The sequence below is a fragment of the Podarcis vaucheri genome (assembly GCF_965113315.1).
Source record: "Podarcis vaucheri genome assembly, chromosome: 2".
Taxonomy (NCBI): domain Eukaryota; kingdom Metazoa; phylum Chordata; class Lepidosauria; order Squamata; family Lacertidae; genus Podarcis; species Podarcis vaucheri.
In genome coordinates, this window is record NC_138760.1 from 65,281,826 (window position 1) to 65,304,416 (window position 22,591).

At 40.0% G+C, this 22,591-nt stretch overlaps 1 protein-coding gene across 6 annotated transcripts in view; it reads right to left on the reverse strand.

The window, feature by feature from the left end:
- Window positions 1-22,591, reverse strand: part of FAM13B (family with sequence similarity 13 member B) — a 58,591-nt gene that overhangs the window by 22,079 nt on the left and 13,921 nt on the right. For 4 of the 6 annotated variants that reach the window (XM_082211487.1, XM_082211492.1, XM_082211488.1 and 1 more), the window contains exons 2-10: window positions 21,202-21,307; window positions 20,016-20,205; window positions 17,880-18,092; window positions 16,387-16,561; window positions 15,143-15,284; window positions 13,678-13,841; window positions 5,734-5,775; window positions 3,826-3,972; window positions 2,094-2,220 (exon numbers count right to left, since the gene is read on the reverse strand). In XM_082211487.1, coding sequence (XP_082067613.1) covers window positions 2,094-2,220; window positions 3,826-3,972; window positions 5,734-5,775; window positions 13,678-13,841; window positions 15,143-15,284; window positions 16,387-16,561; window positions 17,880-18,092; window positions 20,016-20,205; window positions 21,202-21,219 — 1,218 coding nt within the window. In that variant the 5' untranslated portion in view covers window positions 21,220-21,307. Of the gene's footprint in view, window positions 1-2,093; window positions 2,221-3,825; window positions 3,973-5,733; window positions 5,776-13,677; window positions 13,842-15,142; window positions 15,285-16,386; window positions 16,562-17,879; window positions 18,093-20,015; window positions 20,206-21,140; window positions 21,308-22,591 lie in introns of all 6 variants that reach the window. The other 2 variants (XM_082211491.1, XM_082211490.1) reach the window with 2 other exon arrangements.

A 22,591-nucleotide genomic window follows, 5' to 3' on the forward strand; every position in this document is an offset into this window, starting at 1 on the left:
TATAATGCATTTTGAGCTCCCTAATCCTAATCCCAACTACATATAACAAATTGGAAACTGCTGAGAGTCATGAACTATTTCTTTTTCAGAGGTGTAGCTAGAACTGCCAGTAGCCTAAACTAAACTTATCACAGCTTCTTCAGTCCCTGTTGACATTTTGAAAAGTGATTAAGGAATTCATACATCCTACCAAATTCAGCGCCAAGCAGCTGTCCAGATTGCTAATGCAGCCTCCCAACTGCACCCCTCAAATCCCTCCAAAGGGACTGAGCAGGCTTCAGGCTGTTTACATCTAAATGATCTTCCTCTTTTGACTCTTAATTTTATTTCTCTCCTTTTCCTCTGCTATGTCCCTTGTGTCAGTATCTAAACTTCAAGTCCCTTTTGGCAAGAACCTATCTTCTCCTTTGTGAGGTTTCATATACATTGATGACACAAAAACAACTCGATATAATTTGTTTCCCACTATTTTTGTGGGTTCTGGACTATCTATGTGGAACTTATGCCCAGTGCAGAGATCGTACATTGATTCAGTTTGTGAGTATTCCTTGTGAAGGTGCTAACTGTGCAATATTATGAGCTCAATTTAATAATATATGGGGGGGGGGATTGAGAGAGAGCTTAAAGAATCTGGAGAGAAACATTCTGTTACGCAGAGCACTATTTGGGCTTTATTGTTTCAAACAAACCATACTTATAATTTACAAATTTGTTGAATTTAGATGACACAACAAGCTGTGGTTAAATAAAAAAACAGAAGCCAAAGCTTCTCCTCTTCATGGTCATGTTGAAAGAGAGAGAGTGGGGTTGTGAGATCCCAAGGGAAGGCTACATTTGTTCCTGTCACAATAATTATGGTTGTCCAAATATTGTATAACCTTGATGTGGAAAATTAACTTTCAAATATTTCAAAATACAGTACATTTGCAACTATTTGGTACAAGAGTGCAATCATTTTGCCAACCACAGCGAAACACTACAGAACAAAGCTTCCAAATCCTATTTGCTTTTCACTTGCCTCAGTTTCCACCATTTTCTGCAACAAGTGAAAAGGTGAAAAATATTTGTGAATATACACTGCAAATGAGCAAATGAAAGGAGCTGAGAAGCTTGTTTCATGCCAAGCTTCCATTTTTTGAAGTTCATGGAGTGTAGTGGAAATACACCAGAAGATCCATGGTATTTTGAGGAGACATGGTTGGCCTGGCACAATTAGTCCTTCATGTCATCATAGAGGCTACCAGAGAACAGGCACTCTCTATTTCTCTTAGCCTCTAGGCTGGTAGCAGGTGACGTTATTGCTGAATCATGCTGACTTGTCTTCTTTCCCAGACTAAAGTGCTAATGTGGGGAGCATCCCTTGATTAGAGATAATACAGCTGTGGTACATCAAAAGGACCTCAGAGTTAATTTCATTGCTTAGCTGTTGGTTTGTCTGATGGCACATACCCAGACCATAAGACCCATGGTGCTAGGTCTGGATAGTTAAACAATCACACCTCATGCCACGTGACTTAGGACAGATAGGATAAAAACCCTGAAGTTTGACCCAAGTAGTGAGCTTTGGCGCAAACCTGAAAGCCTTCATGACCCATCGACTAGCTTGTGGTCTCTCCGCTGCTGTATCTTTGGAGCTCTAAGCAGATGAATGGGGGTGTTATCTGCTTGCTTGTTTTGCCATTAACTCTTATGAATAAATTGCCATAAATCTTAGACTTCCTCACAACCCGTGTCTACTTCTGAAAACCCTGAAAAAGAAACCCCTTGCACTTGGCAAAGCATGAAGCTTTAAGTAAAATTTCCAAGAAATAAACTGGAGAAACTAGGGAAATAAAATCGAGTGCTTCTACTGTACTGCTGCCGCAAGAACTCTGGTTAGTAGATGGGATATCAAAACTGCAAGTTACAAACAAAAACAAATAAAATAGCTTATTGGGATGGAGTTGAACAAAATATATAGGTTCAGGACACCTACTTTTTCCAATGTTGCTAAAAAACATGTGCAGTATAGTTCTATGCACATTTACTAAGAAGCAAATTCCACAGGATATTGTGATATAAGATGCACAAAGCATACTTCTGTGCTACATTACCTGATAATTTTCCTTTTCCTCAGACACAGGCTGCATAACTTCATTGTCTAAATTAGTGCAATCCACAGCTTCAGAGCAGTTGCCAAGATTCTCACCATCTTTAGTAATATTCTTTTCAGTATCATCCCTAATATCAAAACAAATATATATACACTTTTTTAAAAATGCTGCAATTATTAGAAGTTAAAAAATAATAATGCTGGGAAAATCCTGGGGTACAATTACCGTATTTTTCGCTCTATAACACGCACCTGACCATAACACGCACATCATTTTTATAGGAGGAAAACAAGGGAAAAAACATTCTGAATGAAACAGTGGATGTATCATTTTAGTGCTTCATGCTGTGGCCACAGACATGTGATCTGATGGTGAATTTGGGGTGACCCAATGCAAAGATCCTGAGGATCCATGTGGATCCATGCTTTTTAACCACATTTTTGCACCATTGCAGCCCCAGGCAACAGTGGGTGCGTGACTTTTGGGGGGCAGGCTGTAGCTATGGACATGCTATGTGATCTGATGGTGAATTTGGGCTGACCCAATGCAAAGATCCTGAGGATCCATGTGGATCCATGCTTTGTAACCACATTTTAAGTGGGGAGGGAAGGAAAAACACAGAAGGGACAAGGAGCATGAGAGGGGTGTGCAGAGAAGCAGCTGGCTAAGAATGCAGGAGAAGGGTATAACGGGAGGGAGGAAAGGAAGGCAAAAGTTTCCCCCACCCACCCACCCAAGCCAGCCAGCTCGCGCGCGCTCTCTCTCTCTCTCCCACACCTGCATGTTTTCCGGCTGGAGCACGGAGAGGAATTAGAAGGAAGGACGCTCTGCTTTCCCCTCTTCTTGCCTGGAGGGGAGGGGCTTTCCCTGCTCTTTGTTCCATTTGTGCAAACACAGCAACGAAACAGAGGAGGATGGGCAGTAAGACCCTGAGGCAGAATGCAGGAAAGCAGCCGCTTCCTCTTTTCAGGTTTCCCTTCTCCGAGACGCGCGATTTGATTTTTGCCTCCACTCGCGCCAGTCGGCTCCAGGGACCACACATTCGCTCAATAACACACACAGACATTTCCCCTTCCTTTTTAGGAGAAAAAATCTGCGTGTTATAGAGAGAAAAATACGGTAGGTTAGAAGACGTTCACAAGTCAAACTGCTTTCAGAAAAGAAAAAAGGGGTTATTTAAAGGATCACTGATATATCTAAATTGTCTCCTCTGGCACAATTCTTAATTTACTATTAGTTACAGGTAGTAATTTTTTTCTTTAAAAATGTTTAGGGCTACTCTCATTTTGACTCAAGAAAATCACCATTTTATAGTTCAAATTGAGAAAAATAAATACAGTAAATGGACAAAAGTACGAACATTCACAAACTATTTAGGGGTATGCGTACCCCTGCATCCCCCCACAAAAAAGCACTGGTTACAGGTATTGCTCTTGAGGGAAACCTGTATTGCTCCTGTCAAGTACACGCACAGACAGCAGATAATGGAATAAGCTTCCAGGGCTGCCTTCACACAGTAATCAAGGAAATTCAACTACTAAGTTGTTCGGATCAGCAGTGCCAATACTTATAACACAGAGCTTAGTTACACAAAAGGCCAAAATATTGCTCTGCCACGTAACAGTTGTATTTTTATTTACTCACCGCCAGTTTATATAACATGATGTTGCTATAAAAAAAAATAGTAACATATAACAGTAAAATATAATCCAGTAGTAAAATGTCAGCTTACTGGTTGTTAGATCCTTCATCCCCCTTAATATTTGCTTCTTGGCACACCATTTGGTGGTGGTGTAAATTCTTGAGATCTTGATCTATGCTGCTCTGCAGATCAAAGAGATGTTGTTCCACAGCTGCTCTAATTGTTCTTTCCAAGATGCTTTTAAAAAAAAGAAGTTATGTTTTAGTAGCAATCTAATTTATCCACATAGTATATTCTCATTTCCCAATTCTGTACCAGGCAGGCAGAGCACAAAAAAAGCAGACTTGAAAACCGGAGTGCTCAGCACTCATGTGCGTGTGAGCACACACACAGTCACATCTTTCAATTCACTATAATCGATTTACTTAAAACTGTATTGTATTAACTTTTTGCAAGACTACTCATCTAAAGAGCTTGGGCAATTAACAAACACAGCTATCAAATAGTACATCCAAAATATATTCTCAACAGATTATTCATTAGATTAAGAGGATATTTACCACCACATTGTGGTGTCATTTGGGTATTTTAAGTCATATGAAAACCTACTCTGCTATACATTAAGAAGGTAGTATAACTCACATAAACTAAGTCTCTTATCCAATAGGTTGGTTTCTAGCTTTCTGGCCGGCTGGGCTTTCTATAATGCATAGACTCCAGCTTAAGGTTCTATTGTTTCAGGACTTTCAGGACTTTAACACTGGTTAGGTTTCCTAACGCTTATTATTATTATTATTATTATTATTATTATTATTATTATTAATACCCCTCCCCAGCCAAGGCTGGGCTCAGGGCGGCTAGCAAGCAATAATAAAAACAAGCTGAATGAATACAACTTAAAAACAAGATTAAAATACAACATTAAAATATTGAAACAATAAAATATTAAAATGCAGCCTCATCACAGGAAGAGAAAGGAAAAAGGAAAAAGAAAGAGGGGGAGGGAATCAAATTGGCTCCAAGCCAAAGGCCAGGCGGAACAACTCTGTCTTACAGGCCCTGCGGAAAGAAATCAGATCCTGCAGGGCCCTGGTCTCATGAGGCAGAGCGTTCCACCAGGTTGGAGCCAGTGTTGAAAAGGCCCTGGCTTTGGTTGAAGCCAATCTAACTTCCTTAGGGCCCAGGACCACTAGGGTGTTGCTATTTATGGACCCTGAGGCTCTCCGTGGGGCATCCCGGGAGAGGCGGTCCCGTAGGTACGAGGGTCCTAGGCCATGATGAGAGGTGGGTGTCAATTTTAATATGGACATCTGCCTACTTATATGTTTTTTATTCTAAAACTGTCAGCTACATCTGACCCAATAATGCTACTTGTAAAATTAGCAACATGGACTCAAGTTCACTCAAAATACACCTGTTGCCACAAACCACCTTGGTCGTTGGGCTCAGGTGTTGTTATGTCATGAAATCTCTTGAGGGCTCAGAGTAAAGGTATCAGCAACATAACAGTGCAGTGAGCGTGGAACTGAATGGTCAATTAGGTAGGAAGAAATATTTCGAAATGGTACAGAGAGAGTCAACACTGGCAAAATAAGAGAAAACAGAGGCAAGAGTGCTCAGAAGAGAAGTAAGGAGCAGAAGCAGGATGGAACAGCTGAAGCTGGAAACCTAGGCTGAGAAATAAGCACATGAAGTATTGTGGCATATAGAGGCTTAAAAGAAAAAGGTGCAATAGAGTAAGAAAAAAGGAAAATTGGAGGGGGAAATAACTCAAAGGTTATGGACTGTTAGAAAAGGTAGTGAATAAGTAGGGTTATCTGGAGTATCAAGAAATATGGAGGGGGGATTTAATATATGGACTTTAAGTAGCCATTCAATTCTTAGCTAGAGGTGTCTCTTTATACTGAATAAACTAATGCATAAACAGTGCAACGCTTCCATAACAGAACACAGTCCAATTAAGAGTATTTTCGATTCCTTTGGGGAATTTATACTTACTCTGCAGAGGCTGGCAAGATGCTTAAGGGAGAGAGATGAGCACTGAAATGAAAGAGAAATAATGGTCTCCCTTTGCCATGTAACATTTCAACATCAAACAGGAGTTCTGGATTAAACCTAATGGCGTTTTTCAGAACTGTACATATTCTATCTTTAAAAAATATAAATCAGGTGTCACCAACCTTTTTGGGCCCATGGTCACATTTGGAGTGCGCTAAGGTCACCACCCCCTCTGGCTGCTTGTCTGCCTCCCTCTCCCAGGCAGAAAGAAAGTGCACACTTTGCTTGTCCATAAGGTTTGGGTAAAGGTCAGAATTAAAATGCATCCCTCTTGAATTTGTCTGATTTTACAAAGGGTCTACAAGTCCAGAGCTTGCCAGCACCACAAAAACATTTACTGAAGATACAGATCCTCATGGATCTTCATGGGTTTAACATAGGTTGACAACAGTGCTATCAAAACCTCACAGAACAAATCTATAGACAGAGAGCTGACCTATGATTTGATGGTCTTTAAGGGGTTTTCTCGTAAAAATTAAGAGGCTTAATTAAGAAGGTAGAGTTTTGTTCTTCATTTTTAAGTAGACTGATATAAAGCAGACCTCCCAGACTAAGATAGGAATCAGAACATAATTATTTCTGGGATATTTATACCACGCCTTTTCCCCTGACGGGACTCAGTGATCGTTTTCTTGGCAAAATCTTAGATTGTGATGGGAATATAAAATGGCATGAAGGGCCCAATCCATTTAGTGTATGGTAGAAATATACAACGTCAACAACATCACCACCACCACAATCTTTTAAACCTCATGCCTACATTGGGGGGTGGGGAGGAGATATAGTGGCAGTCTCAGCCTTTGATGACTTGGGAGTTCCACAACAACCATGCAACTCAATCCCCTAATACAGGGGTTTTAAAAATGTGGCCTAATATATGGTGAGGTGAACTGATGCAACCAATTAAATGGTAGCAGGATACTGGATCAAAGTCATTAAGACTGTCCATATGGCAGCAATCCCAGCTAGGTCACTTAGGTATTAGCAATTCTAGCCAGGTCACATTCAGATCATTGGTCTCACAACTATCTTAATACTGGCTGGCCATGTGCCAGTATTTCTAGGGGGAGAAGGTTTTCATTGATGTAACCACAAATTGTACTTCTAGTCCTCAAAATTATCTCCATAGTTAAGATTGCAATAAGGCAGGCATCCCCAAACCTGGCCCTCCAGCTGTTTTGGGACTACAACTCCCATCATCCCTGACCACTGATCCTGTTAGCTAGGGGTGATGGGAGTTGTAGTCCCAAAACAGCTGGAGGGCCAAGTTCGGGGATGCCTGCAATAAGGCATCATCTGATGTCTCTCAAAGGAGATGAGCTGCTACTTGTCAGAAGGTTCAGTGACCAAGGACCCCACCCCCAGCTTACAAACAAATACTGTACAGCTGATAAAGCATTCCAGTGTCGAGTCGCTTTAATTCCCTTGGCATAATAGGGTCCATGTTTTGTAACCCTGTCTCATGTTTAACCATTGTGTCCATGCTATAATAAATAGTTCAAGTCACTACCTTCCACACATTCACCTACCTGTGGTTTTACTTTGGTTTTATTTTAAGGCTGGTTTTGTTTGACGGTGATCTGTAATTGTATGTGGTCTATGCATATTGTCATCAGATCTTGTTTGATAACGCTATTTTGCAGAATTTTGTATAACCTCTCTTTTAAAATTAAATTTTTTTAATAATAAAGAGGAGTTGGTGTGCTATCCACACTAACTGTCTTCATTCACTATACAAAGAATGAATTCGTTTTCTGAGGGTGTGTTCTTATGTAACCACCACAGTATCATCCACATGAGAGGGAGGTAGGCTCAGGGCAACCCCAAAGACGTGCAGAAAAATAAAAGATCTTTAAAAAAGAACTAAAGAGGGGGGTATCAAAAACAGCCCAACAAGAATGAAAATCTAGTGAGAATGGAATGGTAATTGATTGCTGTCGGAAGTGGGGGGCATGGCATGCATGAAGGGCATTCTATGGTGCAATATTTTGTCGCAGGTCACACTTGTTAGGTTGTGCTACCTAACACTGACAGGAGGCAGAATCTTAAAAAATGGCATTTTGCCATATTTACGATTTAAGTCCAGAGGGAGCTTGGACATGGGACAATTTTGCTGGATAGAACCCTCGACAATTGGTGGAGGGGGTATGTTACCAGAGGACTTGAAGAGCATGTCTTAGCTGTTGTGTCTTTAATAAATGAGATAATTAGTAAAATTCAGGAGTGTAATGCATAAATGTTTAGCGCTTAGGTTCCATCTCTCCCTGCACCTCCTAACTATAAATCCTATGAATGTTTTCTTATGCAGAAGTCAGTCCCACTGAATTTAATAGAGCTTACTTTCATGTAGGTATAAAAAAACTGCTGCCTTAGTTTGTGGAATAGCTGCAACTTAAGAAGCATTATAACTGAAATGAGAAGGAAGGTGGAAAATATGCTGTTAACAAACATATTAATACTCTTAAAAATGCAACTCTTTGGGACATTATCTATAAAGGATGGATCCAAAATGTAAAAAATATGGTTTTATCATGAATCTTGAATACAGGATATATAAGGGGGGGGGGAGTACACATATATAGCTTTTCCAAACTTTGTGGGCAGAAAGCTTCACTGAACTTGAAAACCCAAATGTGAAATGCTGGCACATGCCAGAATAGTTAAGAAGGCAAAAGTCCTTCACTTTTGCAATAAAAATTTATTAGACAGGGAAATTAAAAGTATGTATATTATGCACTAGATGTATGTGGGTGGCGCTGTGGGTTAAACCACTGAGCCTAGGGCTTGCCGATTGGAAGGTCGGCAGTTCAAATCCCTGCGACGGGGTGAGCTCCCGTTGTTCGGTCCCTGCTTCTGCCAACCTAGCAGTTCGAAAGCACATCAAAGTGCAAGTAGATAAAAAGGTACCGCTCCGGTGGGAAGGTAAACAGCATTTCCGTGCGCTGCTCTGGTTCGCCAGAAGCGGCTTTGTCACGCTGGCCACATGACCCGGAAACTGTCTGTGGACAAACGCCAGCTCCCTCGGCCTGTAAAGCGAGATGAGCGCCACAACCCCAGAGTCGTCCGCAACTGGACCTAACAATCAGGGGTCCCTTTACCTATATTATGCACTAAAACCCACACTTTCACAACATTTGTTGTTTTCAACCAGAAAAGGTGAAAGTTACATAAATATTTAAACTGTTAATAAAAGGGCAGAAGGCTGAAACCTCAGTGTACTGCTCTCTCTAAGCCACTAGAAACCAGATTTTCACAAGGGCTTGTAAAAGGCAGCAATTCTGAATGTTCTCTTCCAATCTCTCCAAACTGGAGTCTTTAGAAAGCTGATAGGAAAAAAGAATTGGTGATTACCTTCAAGAGTTTGAGATGGGTGGCAAAGGGAGGCTTAAAGTCTTTTGGGGAAAGTTGTGGTCAGCCCTAAGCATATGACAGTGCACAATGGGGCTCACCCAGGGATTACTATATGAAAGCATTATCAAGTCAGTAACTTAACAGCAACCACCTAATCAGCTCTTTGCAGTATTTATATTGGAACAAATAATATGGATCATTTTCTACTCTATTCCCAACAAAGTGGCTGGAAATATCAGTGACTGCTCCTTCTTCCCAATTTATAACATATCAGTGTGTTATGTATAAAGTACTTCTTACACATGGTAAAATACTTACAATTTCTCCATATTTGGAGTGGGGGTGGGTCAAGAGGAGGGAGAAAATAGTTGATCCTGAGCTTGATATTTGCTTTAAAAATAAACTATTTTTAAAGTAAATTATTTGTGTTCTATTTCCTGGAGTTTTACAAGTTATTGTTATTGTGACTAAAGCCAAAACTCAGTGTTTTTGTTTCACATCACAATACTACTCTATGCTACTTATCTTGTTACTAAGCTAACCTATTCTGCTTTTGCTAACCAGCTGTTTATTTCAGAACTGGTACATTTAGAGTAGCTAATATAACATTTCATTTTTTGTACATTTAATATGAACAAACACTTAACCACAAAATGCTTTAGTTTAATGCCATTTTTTCTCTCAGCTGATTACACTGTATGCTTAGTTACCACCAATGGTATTAGTAACTGATGAGCTACAGGACAGTAATTCCTGATGGCAAAATGTGAGGGAAATTAAAAGTAAGAAGTTATAAATGAAAAACAATTAAAAATATGCTCCAGCCAACATTAAACAGTATGCCATTTATTAAGTAGATTACTATATAGCATATTTCAAATGCTATATATACTACAGCTTTCGTTTAAGCCAAAAATTCCAAGAAGCACAGAGAAAACAAAAAGGGAATTATAATGAAGAACAATCCTTATTTGTAGGAATTCAAATTTGGGTTCTGAAACATCAAATCACAATAGGCATGCTGCTAGACTAATCAACACCAGAACCAAAATATTCTACAATTTTCCTCTTCCTATTACATTTTCTTCTCTCTCACCCCCAGCACCTCTACTTATGCAATGCAGTGAAGATTCTCAGAAAAACAAGTGTATTGAAACAGCACTATTTCAAAGACTAAGGAATCCTATTACTAGTTCAAAGTCCCTCTAATCAGTTTAGCAGGATTTGATAAGATGCTACGCAGCACATAAATGTATTATGTATCCTATCAGTGCCCCTCCAAACATTTGTATTTCAAACAGCAGCATCATTTCGGTTGACTGCTGATGAAGAATGACGCAGCAAGATACCAGCATAAACATTTTAAGGGCAAAGCACTTTGGATTTTCTTAAGCACTGTCATTTTTAGTAACAAAAATAAGCAATTAGGAAAATATTCACAAGCTTACTTTATATAGCTTATTATTGCATGCAAGTTGTTTTATAGTGCAGTGTATGCCTTCAAAAATATTTGTGTTTAGCTACTAAAAAGTTAAGTCAGTCTTATCAAACTATCATTTTAAGTTGATTTACCTGTGCAGTAGAACTTTGTAAGCCATTCTGATTATTTTTGCTATTCCAAATGAGCATTTGATGTAAAAACACTTCATTTGAAAAACTATACAGTATGGCAATCTCTGTTGACTATCCATTCTGCTTGCTTGATCTCAATAGCTGCCTGTAAGATGGCACTATTGGAGTGCTGCACTAAGCCCTGCAGTCTACATAGAAATAGACTGCAACATGAGGTCACTACTGACAATAAGCTGCCCAATCAACATTTTAGCTCTAGTATGCTTTTCATTCTATTACTTCTTGGTGCAAGATGGTGGATCGTAAGTACTTTTGACCAGATTAGCACCCACTTCCTCAGTATGATCGACACATTGAAAAGAAACCAGAGAATATTCAGAGGAAATAATATGATATGGGATATATATATGAACCAATAGATAAAAAGAAAAAAGAAAAACACTGAGTGGAGTTATCCTAATTTCAGCTTTTCTCCACCATGTTTATTAAAGAGTCCTTGATGATTTAGCTACAAAGAATAATGGGAGAACTAACAATATGCTCAAATTGCAAGAGAGCTAGCTGAAGTAGTTAACAGGAGAAAAGCTCTTAAAAGTTAGCAGCAGTGGGCTATGAAACATGTTTATCAGAACAAATACTCCAGCTGTTTTAGAGGAGGATGAGCACCTATTCAGAATTATTTAGGTACAGGAAATGTTGTCCATGCGGAATTTATATGATATTAAGGTATACAGAATTCTTCTGAAACACGGGAATTCAGATTCTCCTTTTGTTAAAGCATTTAACAGTATCAACGAAAAAGTGATTATCTAACTCAATCATAATTTTTACATTACACAAAATTATTCAGGCTGGAAAACTAAGCTTTCAGAGAAAGGGAGACCATTAGCCACAGCCAAAAGCAGCAATACAAATGTCAAAACAAAGACCACAAAAAGCCTCCACCTTCAACTTCACAATGGAATGCTTATTCTGAAATCAATCACAGCATAATTATTATAGAAAGTGGATAGTTATGCAGTTTTGCAGGTTTTTATCATACCTTACTCACATCATTACTAAAAAAACTGCTACAGCAATGCGCTTCAAAAAGTAATGACCAGACTACAACTGGCATCAGGACTAGGTCTCAGGTTTGTATGCTCCCTCTTCTTGCTCAGATTCTCTGACTTGGTTCAAGACAACACTCCTGCTGTTACCATAGCTTTCCTGGCTTAAATATATGTGCAAGCCAAACCTGGCCCACAAGCCTCTATTGAGAAACAGTTTGAAGTGATTTTTAAACCTGAATTTGTCCGTTTTAATTTTTCTTTAGTCATTTGTGTTCAGAAAATTTTCTGAAAAAGGTTTGTGACATAGTTACTCTCTGGAGGAAGCAGGCCCCACCCCCTGCCCCGTTTAGCAGGCTAGACACTCAATACACACTTGCCACTGCAGAAACTGCTTGATTTTCTAAGGACACAAGGCTTATACAATGGCTCCAATACAGTGGTACCCCGCAAGACGAATGCCTCGCAAGACGGAAAACCCGCAAGACAAAAGGGTTTTCTGTTTTGGAGGCGCTTCGCAAGACGAATTTCCCTAGGGGCTTGCATCGCAAGACGAAAGCCCATAGGGAAATGCTGGCGGTCGGGAGCAAAGACTTTCGCCCACAGCCGGCCTTCAGAAGAGGACCTCTTCTGAAGGCCGGCGGGGGGCAAAAGTCTTTGCTTCCCCCCCCCACCTGCCTTCCCCCTGCCTGCCCCGGGCGATCTTAAAATGCTGGCGGGCGGGAGCGAAGCGTTCGCTGCCGACCCCCAGCATTTTAAAATCTCCCCGTGTCCCGGGGATATTTTAAAATGCTGGGGGTCGGGAGCGAAGCGTTCGCTGCCGACCCCCAGCATTTTAAAACGCTGTTCCGAAGCGGGGCGGGGGGGCGGGAACACCTGCCCCAGCCGCCCCACTTCGGAACGCTGTTCCGAAGCGGGGCGGGGGGCGGGAACACCTTCTGAAGGCGGGCGGGGGGCGAAAGTCTTTGTCCGCCCTGCCTGCCTTCCCAGGGGCTTTTAAATCGCCCCGGACAGCGGAGAAGTCCTCCGCTGTCCCGGGTTTTTTAAAATGCTGGGGGTGGGAAGAAAAGCCCTTGCCCCCCCCCCAGCCTTCAGAAGAGGTCCGGGGACAGACTGTCCCCGGACCTGGTCTGAAGGCGGTTTCCCTAGGAACGCATTAATTGATTTTCAATGCATTCCTATGGGAAACCGTGCATCGCAAGACGAAAAACTCGCAAGACGAAGAGACTTGCGGAACGAATTAATTTCGTCTTGCGAGGCACCACTGTACTGGAAAAGCAGCGAGGACTAGATATGAAACAGCAATATGGGTTGTAACAATACAGGAGGAAGATGTGGAAAAAGAGCAAGTATTATGGAAATGGTATAAAGCTAGAGAGGATTAGTCGTCTGGGATACTACATAGCAATCATATGATGAAATCCAGTAGGTTTGGTATTATTTTGACCTCATCTTAAATTTATGCATTATTTTTAATATTTTATTTCCTTAAAATAGAACAAAAAAACTTCTTTTTTACCATGAAGCCCCACTACATGCAAACTGAAACTTCACAAAATTCTATTTTCATTCAGATGGAGTTTCTACATCTTGCACTTGTGTTCACTCAGCCAGTAAAATCCATGTTCATTATAATATTCTTTTTCTTCCAGAATATATAATGTCCATTTGCACTCAAATAGTTTAAAAAATATATAGAACATAATACAGACAGGAGGGAGGTCTAGGCACAGGTCTACTCCTAACTTAAATCAATATAATATAGAATGGCTAAATGAACTGGGCCTGCTGAATTCTTCAGTACTGATTGAATCAAAAGCACAACAAAACGTGAAACATAAGCAGCTATATTAAAGTAGTCAGGAAGCAGCACATAATCTAGGGATGGTGTCCATACTAGGAACCTTCATACCTTGTTGATGCTGAAACGCTACATGACTCCAAGATGCTCTCCATCATTTCTTGGGGCTCCATCTCCTGCCTGTATTCTGGGTCCTCCATGTTTTCTTCTTCTTCTTCTGGCAGCTCTTCAGACTGTTCAAGCTTTATATCTTCTTCATCCAACAGATCATTTATCTTCAAAAACACACACCAAGTGAGACCATGATTTCTTAGAAAGACGGATTATTAAATTCCAAAAGTGTGAGAAGTGTGCTCTAAAAATAAAATCGCTTAAGCTTTTTTAGCAGGCATTTTGTGATTCAGATCTCAGCACCAACATAGAAAACAAAGCCAGCCACTAGATATATTTTCTAAACAAACATTTTCCACTATAGCCATATCACCTACTGTCAAAGCCCAGATATGAGGTAGTTTCAGTCAGCTAAGATATTCAATTTTAAACTATTGTACAGCTAGAGAAAAAGCACTAACTCCCCATTATGGGATTAAGGCCACTGGGACATGTAACCCATTGGATAGCCATGTTCTCAGGCAGTAGTCTTTCTACCTACCCCATTTTTAACTGGCAATGCCAGTGATTTAATGAAAAGTGGTTTCAGAGCCAAAACTACACTTGTACACACAATCGAGCAGTGCTTTGCTTGGCTGGCTAAAGCAATCCTATACAAAAACTCACCCAAGATTTACTTGTTGCCACATCACTGTGGGAGACAAATTCAATTCCTCATTTATTACAAAATAACTCTAGTCCTTAGTTAAACTGAACCACCAAATAACTCCAACTCCATTCTCCATTCAACTCCATTCTCCGGGTGCATGGGCATGAATAAAGGGCAAGAAAAAACCGCAGATAGGTGGAGTTTACATTGATGAACATGCTATAGAAGTTCTAAAAAGAGGCCCTAACATCAAAGCACAAGCGTAGTTTTAGCTCTGAATACCCCATCTTTAGAATCTAGATCACTGCACTAATATTTTAACTTTCCCAAAGAAATAACTTTGTTTTCTCAAGTCTAAGCCATAATAAACATGATTACAATTCCTTAACAATACACAGCAGAGGTAGTCAAGATGGTGCCCTCCAGATTTTGGACTACTGCCTTAGGCATACCTAACCATCAGCTATGCTAGCTGGAGCTGATGGGAGTTGGGAGTCCAACAAGATCTGAAGGGCACCAAAAATTTGCTCCACAGGGTCAAGTGACTCTAGTGAATACAATACCTAGGAGAACACATACCCCCTCCCCAGAACTTTAATTTGGAGAAGATTAGAAATAGGACTCTTTACCAAGCAGCAGCCAACCAACAATTTCTTCCAAGTTCTCTACAAATGTCAGAGGATCTGGGGGAGGGGAAGGTTTTGGCTGCAACCTCATATAAACTGCTGACTGGTAAACAAAACCACTGTAAGCAGACTCTTACCTATAATCTATTATGAAGTCTTTTATTAAATTGAAGCTGTACACAATTCTTACCTGCTCGGTTACTGAACTTAAATCATTAGATGAAAAATCTTCCTCTTCATTTTCAAAGAGTTCATCATAATTCTCTAACAGTCCCGCCATTATTCTGCTAACAAGTTCTTGCTCCTTCAGATCCTCCACATCTGTGTAAATGCTGACAAGAAAGGCCAAAACTAAATATATGATTTCTGAATCCAATTCCTCAAAGGTTATTAATATGTTCCTACAAGGGACTTTGGGGTGGAGATCCTCAAGGACATAAAGGAACTGTCTGTGCACATCCTGAAACTGTACATCCTTCATTGCTGGCCACTTAATTATTTAATTAATTTCGTATACTGCCCTCTACCCGCAGGTCTCAGGGTGGTTCACAAGATAAAGACACAATATAAAAACACAAAACACACAATAAAAATAAAAACAAAAATAAGCCCAACCCATAGGAAAGGCCAGGCGGAGTCTGCACTATTGGGCGCCCCTACCTAAAGACACCCACACCCACCACCATGTTAGCCCTCCTCAAGGAAAACGCTGGGCAGGGAAGCTTTTTGGCAACACTGTCTGAAGGTTTAACAGCTCCTGTTTGACAAAGCCTTTAATACCTTTGAGACACAGCTGCTGCACAATCCCTACCTTCCTCCCAACTTTGGAGCTGACACTGCTTAAATAATACCTGCCCAACTCTTCAGCTTCAAAGTTGGAAGGCCGGCCACATGTCAAGCTCGCCAGAAGGTGGCATCACAGTTGCTGTGACATACTGAGTAAATATGTTGAGCATCCAATGCAACATGAGGAACTACGAATAGAAGCACAAATGGTGGTAGGTCCAATAAGTGGAAGCAAACATCATAATCTTGGGATGGCAACCACAAATAAAATTAAGTTTTTGGGAATTTAATTTGATTTGATCGTACAGGAGAAAAATCAGCTTCTTATAGCTTTATATAATTATCCACTTCACAACACATGCAGGCAGGATTAATACTATAAATATTAAATGGACTAAAGATCAAGCAAACAGTTGTTAAATTAGGATAAACTTTTTTATTTTAAATACTAGAATTCAGGAAGATATTGGAAACATTCAACTTTGGTTTAATCATTTTCAATGGCATTTTATGTTCCTACAGCAGCAAGGAATAAAAAAAAATACTGCATTCATGGAAGAGTGATAGGAGCTAAAGTTAGAACAAAAATGCATGTTTACTGCAAAGTCACATTCAAAGTAGCCAACATGTTCACATTATCTAACTTACTGAAAGATATCAGGACCAAAAACTGCAGCTAGAGAACTTGCAGACCAAATCTCTTCATGATGTGTTGCTACATTAGCTAAAAATCTACACAGAAACTTTAACAAACTGTAATTAAGAGGCGGAAGCTGCTGCAAGAGAAACCTCAACTTTCTTCCAAATTCATCTTCATTAAAATCTGTAAAATGTGACAGAAGTATTGTTAATAAATGCTAATATGACTTTCAACATTTAACAAGACAGATTTAACTTCAGTAGTACAAATGTGTAACCAATGTGATTAAAAGTTCCACTTGATTCCTTGGAAATGCTCAGGTTTTTGTTTTTTTTTAAAGGTTCAAAACTTGAGCAGTATTCAGCACTTACAAGTTTCATATTAAGAGAACATTTCCCCTCGTTTTGTACTTTTTCCTTTCCCAATCGATTTGATATTTCAGTGCATTCCTGTACTGCTAGCCACCTATTCCTTGTGAAATTCCAGCATTATTCTTTGACACAGTTCACAGGAAGACAAACCTACGGCATAGTGCAAATGAGCATGTTCTTGAACAGTTCAATGAGGATTTTCTGCTTCTCAAGTCCAGCTCATGGTTTGTCTTAACACTACATCCAACACCAAACTCAATCCAGATAAGCCGCAAACTGTAGTCAAGGTTTGCTCTATGGCTTACTGCTTGTGATTTATCGGGGCAGGGGGAGAATAAACCTCAAACATGGGTTCAGGGGTAACACTAACATAACAGCAGGACCAGAGGAGCAGCAAAGCAGTCACAAACTTCTCTCTGGGAGCCCAGATAGTTCATTTGTGCATTTGTGGTAAGTCATAGTTTAGATTAGCATTATGAATGAACTGCGTTTGCTGAACTTTAGTTCTGATGGAGTGTTCCAATAACCACTCTATGTCCTGGGCAAAATAGAATCTAGAATAACAAACCTGGATATCCAGTCTTTTTCTTAACGTCTTAAACCTTTCTTTAATTTTATCTAATAAATTTGGTGGATTTTTGTAAATGTCAAAGACCCAGTTTGAATGAACACAGAAGCTATGCACCAAGGGAGAGAGGGATGTACCAATCATACTCGCTGAACCTCTCCATCTTGCCTCCAGACCTGCCATGACATTTTTGTGTTCTGAGTGAATTTAAAATCAACACACACAGAACCAAACTACATGGCTGTTAACCTACATAAAACCCATAAATCAACTACATGACTCAGAGTTATGGATGATGGATTATACGTCATGCTATAGCAAATATTCTGTTTGCACATTGATTAACTAACTGGTAAGCCAGAGGCGGAACAAATGCATGCTGGTAATCTGGTTCTGCTCCCTGACCACATGTAGCTTCTAAGTTCATCCAAACCAGATCAAATTTCCTAATTATCTTCATATAAATGTGGGGTTTCATACAGAAGAAACCCACAGCCACCCAAAAGTTTTGATATGATTATTTCTTGAAGCTATTCAATCCTTAATAAAAGAATTCCAATACCTTGAGAAAGTTGTATCAAATGCATATGTAGAGTGCTAGGAATAACTGGTTCTGGAAGTGCTTGAAGAAAAAATCTAAGAAGACTAATAGCTGAAGGTACATCCGCTTCTTTAACCAGATCCACATCTTCTCCATTGTCGTATCTTTGCCGAAGCCACTCCACTGTTTCTGCATTTCCATTGACTTGAAAAAGTCCTTCTTGCTCTAGACCTCCTTAAGTTAGAATGAAAATACAAAATTCAGTACAACTGCTTATTTCAAAAGGTGCATATCTTACAGCATTAAGTGTGATCCTGTGTGAAAGAAAGAAAATATTTTTTAAAATAAAACTTACTGTAATGCTCCCCAGTCAATTACACTATTGATGTATGATATCTGATATAGCTATAACCCCATATTAATTGATTAATCACTTCCATAATATCATGAAGTTCCACATACGGTGCAGAGAAAGGGGAATGCTCAGGAGAGCCTTTCAAGCCCTTTCCTAGCTCAACAGCTGCACAACTGTGGTGCTGCCAGTTGGGTCTTACTATCTGGTAGTTGATATCACCACTCACCCACTCATTCTTGCAACCCAGATGGGAGGGGTTCTGGGCGGTGCCAAAGCAATTACTTTTACAGGGGCTCTGAGCCAGAGCCCTTGATCTGACCTGTTCACAACCTGATGGGGCAAGCAGAGCTAACTTTGAGCTGTGTTATCTTACTCTGGAGATCAAAGCAGCTTGCTCATTTCCCCGTCAGACACCCTCACCTTCCTAAGGCCCAGGAACTCTGAAACCAATGCACCTTGTATTTCACAGGCAGTTCCCTCAGAGTGTAAAGGCAGCTCATTCTCCCAAAGTCTCTCCCACAGATGGAAAAACATGCTTGTCTCTTAGGACTCTGATCCTAAACTTTCAGTAGCATAAATTCCATGAAAGCATAAACTTTCAGTAGCATAAATTCCATGAAAGCATAAACTTTCAGTAGCATAAATTCCAAGTGTTTAGACACATAGGGATTCTAGAATCCTGAAGGTGGCAAACATTATTAGAAATAAAAGGCAGGAAGAACGTCAAAGCAGAATACAAAATAAATCAGAGCACTTTGGCTCTAAAACTGACTAATCCCAGCGTATTCACTACTACATAGTCATTCTGGTCTACTCACAAGTAAGGGGGATGGTCTGCTTCCTGGTAGTATGGGGGACCCAGTCTAGACCCTGATGGTAGGAGGGACACAAGCTGCAAGAGCAGCTCAGCTGTTAAAGACTCTATCCCTCCCTTTGGAGGGAATGACAGATAATTAGTCAAGTGGGTCATCTCTCCCAGGTAGATGAGCATCTGCATAGAACTGACAGGAAATATGTAACAGGATGGTTTAGAGAAACAAAGCGGGAAGACCAATGTCTGTCTTCACTGCTGACTGTACTTCAAGTCTTATTTACAGATGTGAGCAGCTTCCTATGGATTGGCCAGTTTTCAGATACCACTTGGGAAAACTAGATTAGCGTCTATAATTATATTTGCAGTGCTTTATTATTACCTCATTTCTTGTGTGACCTATGAATGGGGGGAAGGGCTGTAGCTCAGTGGTGCAGTACATGCTTCACATACAAAAGATACTTGGTTCAATCCCTGGGAGCTCTAGGAAGGGCTAGGAAATCTTCCCTATCTGAAACCCTGGACAACCACTACCTGTCAGTGCAGGCAATATTGGGCTAGATCAGCAATTCCAAATTAGCTAAGTACTGCAGACTCCCTGTTTTTCAAAAGCCAAGCAATGCCCCCCCCCCTTACTTTTGGGTGGGTTACCTGGACTCCCTGGGGTCTGAGAAACATCAATTGGGATCCCCTGGGCTAGATGGACCAATCCAATATGAGGAAGCTTCATAGGTTTCTAGAGTCCCTCCAAACAAAAACTGATAAAAAGAGATGGCACCAGCCACCACCTCAAGATGCACTTTGATGTCAGTGAAAATGTGTTTTTAAATGGATCAAACAGGGCTGCAGGACAGGGTATGATACCGTTCACTTTCATAAAGTATAATGATGGAAATCTAAGTTCATAAACTCAAAGCAAGTTTACAAATGAAAAATATTGATAGTTCCAGACTTTAAGTCTGTAGTTAAGGCACAGCATGATGATACATACCATGTTCCTCAATATAGTCCACAACATGGCGGACTATGAATGGAACTTCACTGCCTGGCTGTCCTTCCTGCTGGAGTTCATCGAGTGGAATTCCAAATATTTTGTTAGTGAGAACAGAGTTGCAGTTACTCAAAGAAGGGGAGGAGCTCTTCCTCATATCTTTATGCAGCCCAATATCAAAGCTGTCTTTCTGTAAAATACAGTTGCCTTACATTGAAGTCCAACATTAAATACCAATTCACACATAAAAATACATCAGTTAATGAATAAACTTTAATCAGAAACTAGAACCCCAGCTATGAATCCCACACAAACTATCTTCCTTTAAAAAAAAAGATTTACTCTAAACCCAGAATGTGATAAAACTGAAACAGAGTAACCACACAATGATTTTAGTTCCTGCAAAACAAAGATATATAAAACTGGCAACAATAGCTGCTAGAATTATTGCAAATAATAAGCAGATTTAATCACATGTAGTGAGCCTGCTAAAAGCCCCAAAATGCTGAAATACAATAGAAACTGACTTTTTTTTATTTAAAAAAGTGTCACTTCAATGGATCAACTTTTTGTCAACTTAATTATGTGCCAATTGTACTATACTGTATCCATTGGTTACTACCAGACTAGTTTACACCAGGCATTAGAAATGCATATTACAGTGGTGCCCCGCAAGACGAATGCCTCGCAAGACGGAAAACCCGCTAGACGAAAGGGTTTTCCGTTTTTGAGCTGCTTCGCAAGACGATTTTCCCTATGGGCTTGCTTTGCAAGACGAAAACGTCTTGCAAGTGTTCCTATTTTTTTCCGCTCCCCCCCCTTTTCTAAGCCGCTAAGCCGCTAATAGCCTTTTAGCCGCTAATCCTTTAATAGCCGCTAAGCCTTTAATAGCCGCTAAACCGCTAATAGCGCTAATCCGCTAATAGGGTTGCTTCGCAAGACGAAAAAACCGCTAGACGAAGGGACTCGCGGAACAGATTAATTTCGTCTTGCGAGGCACCACTGTACTCCTAAACAAGAGCAGCTGAAGAGATTCCGGAAAATTTGGCTTGGCCAAAATAAACCAAACTTTAAACTATTGTTCTAATAATTTCTTAAAAGAAAAAGAAAGTTGAGAAAACCTACCTCAGAGCACTTACACACCTACGTTTACAAAATATTTTCTACGCCAGCTACCCTTACTGACCAAGCATTCTTTTGTCATTTATGGCTGCTTGAGGTTATGGCAGAAGATCAGCCTGTAGTTCCTCATTGAAGAAGAGCAGAACTCGATCAGTACCTCAGCTGTTAATCTGGAAAACAAAAAGAAGCATTTAAGTACTCTAAATTTTGCGATTATTTAAAGAGCAAGGTATAGAGGCTGGGGCAGGGAGAGAAGAAGAGTCCATGGCGGAGCTACCGCCATTTCCCATGGCCTGCGTCGCTTGATGCAACAAGGGCAAAAGGTGGAGAGCAGATGTCTCATTCCGTAATTTCTTTCTCCCCTCCCATTGACCACAAATTTAATTATTTCATTCCATCATGAATCACCTCCTGAGATATAATTTGAAGCAATTTAAAAATAAAAATACCAACAAAAACAATTATAACAATTTCATACATAAAACAATTGAGAGACTTAAGTACACCACCTTCAGGACTGGGATATTTTTAGGGTGTATCAGAGGAACAAGGGAGGTTCTGTGGATCCGCAGTCTGTGTCTGACAGGTCCAGTCTCCCCACCCCTGACAGAGCACAAGTGCTTTCCACCAAACAGGGATCACACAACAAGCCTTCCTCACTGCTGACAGAGTAACAATTCAGCTGCATCCAATGGCCCCAATACACCCTCCTAGAGAGCATACAGGTTGATTCAATATTTTATTTTTAAATGTCTCGGAACAAAGTTTAAAAAAATGTGAATACTAGATCATATTATGTATATGACTATCAGAAATTAGGTGATTTAATAGTCTGATCAAATCTCCAGACTGATCTGCAAGCACAATTCTCACAAAATTTCCATTCAGTCCACCCCAGTTTCACTCCAAAGTAAATAATGTAGACATGCTGCTGCTGTGGCATTGTAACAAATGCATAAGTTCTTGTACTCATGCAGACAATGACCTGTTTCAAATGCAGTGCTAAACCATGGTTTAGTGATGGACAAGCTTGCACAAGTCTGAGGCTCACATACTGTCCTGTCCTTTGTGCATGCAAGGAGGAAACTGAAAGTCTGTTTTAGAACTAACTCCAGTTCTAGTATTTCAAGTTCATGCAACTGTAGTTTGTTCTTAATACATTTAGTTAACAAATTGGGATATCAAATCCATAAATAACCGATCTAAGATATGGAAACTGTCCTCATGAAGATGATTAAAAATAATCTTTAAAAATGATGTCTTAAATTTTGTTTAAATTTCAACTATAGGAAGTACACAACTATTGTAAAACAAAATATACATTTTAAATGCTATAATTATTTAAAACCCTACATGTTAAACCCTTAAGTTATTTTAAACTCCAACTTAATCTACATTAAAAGCAGCTAAGATTTTCAGAAATTACACAAGATAAAATCAGAAATGCATCCATA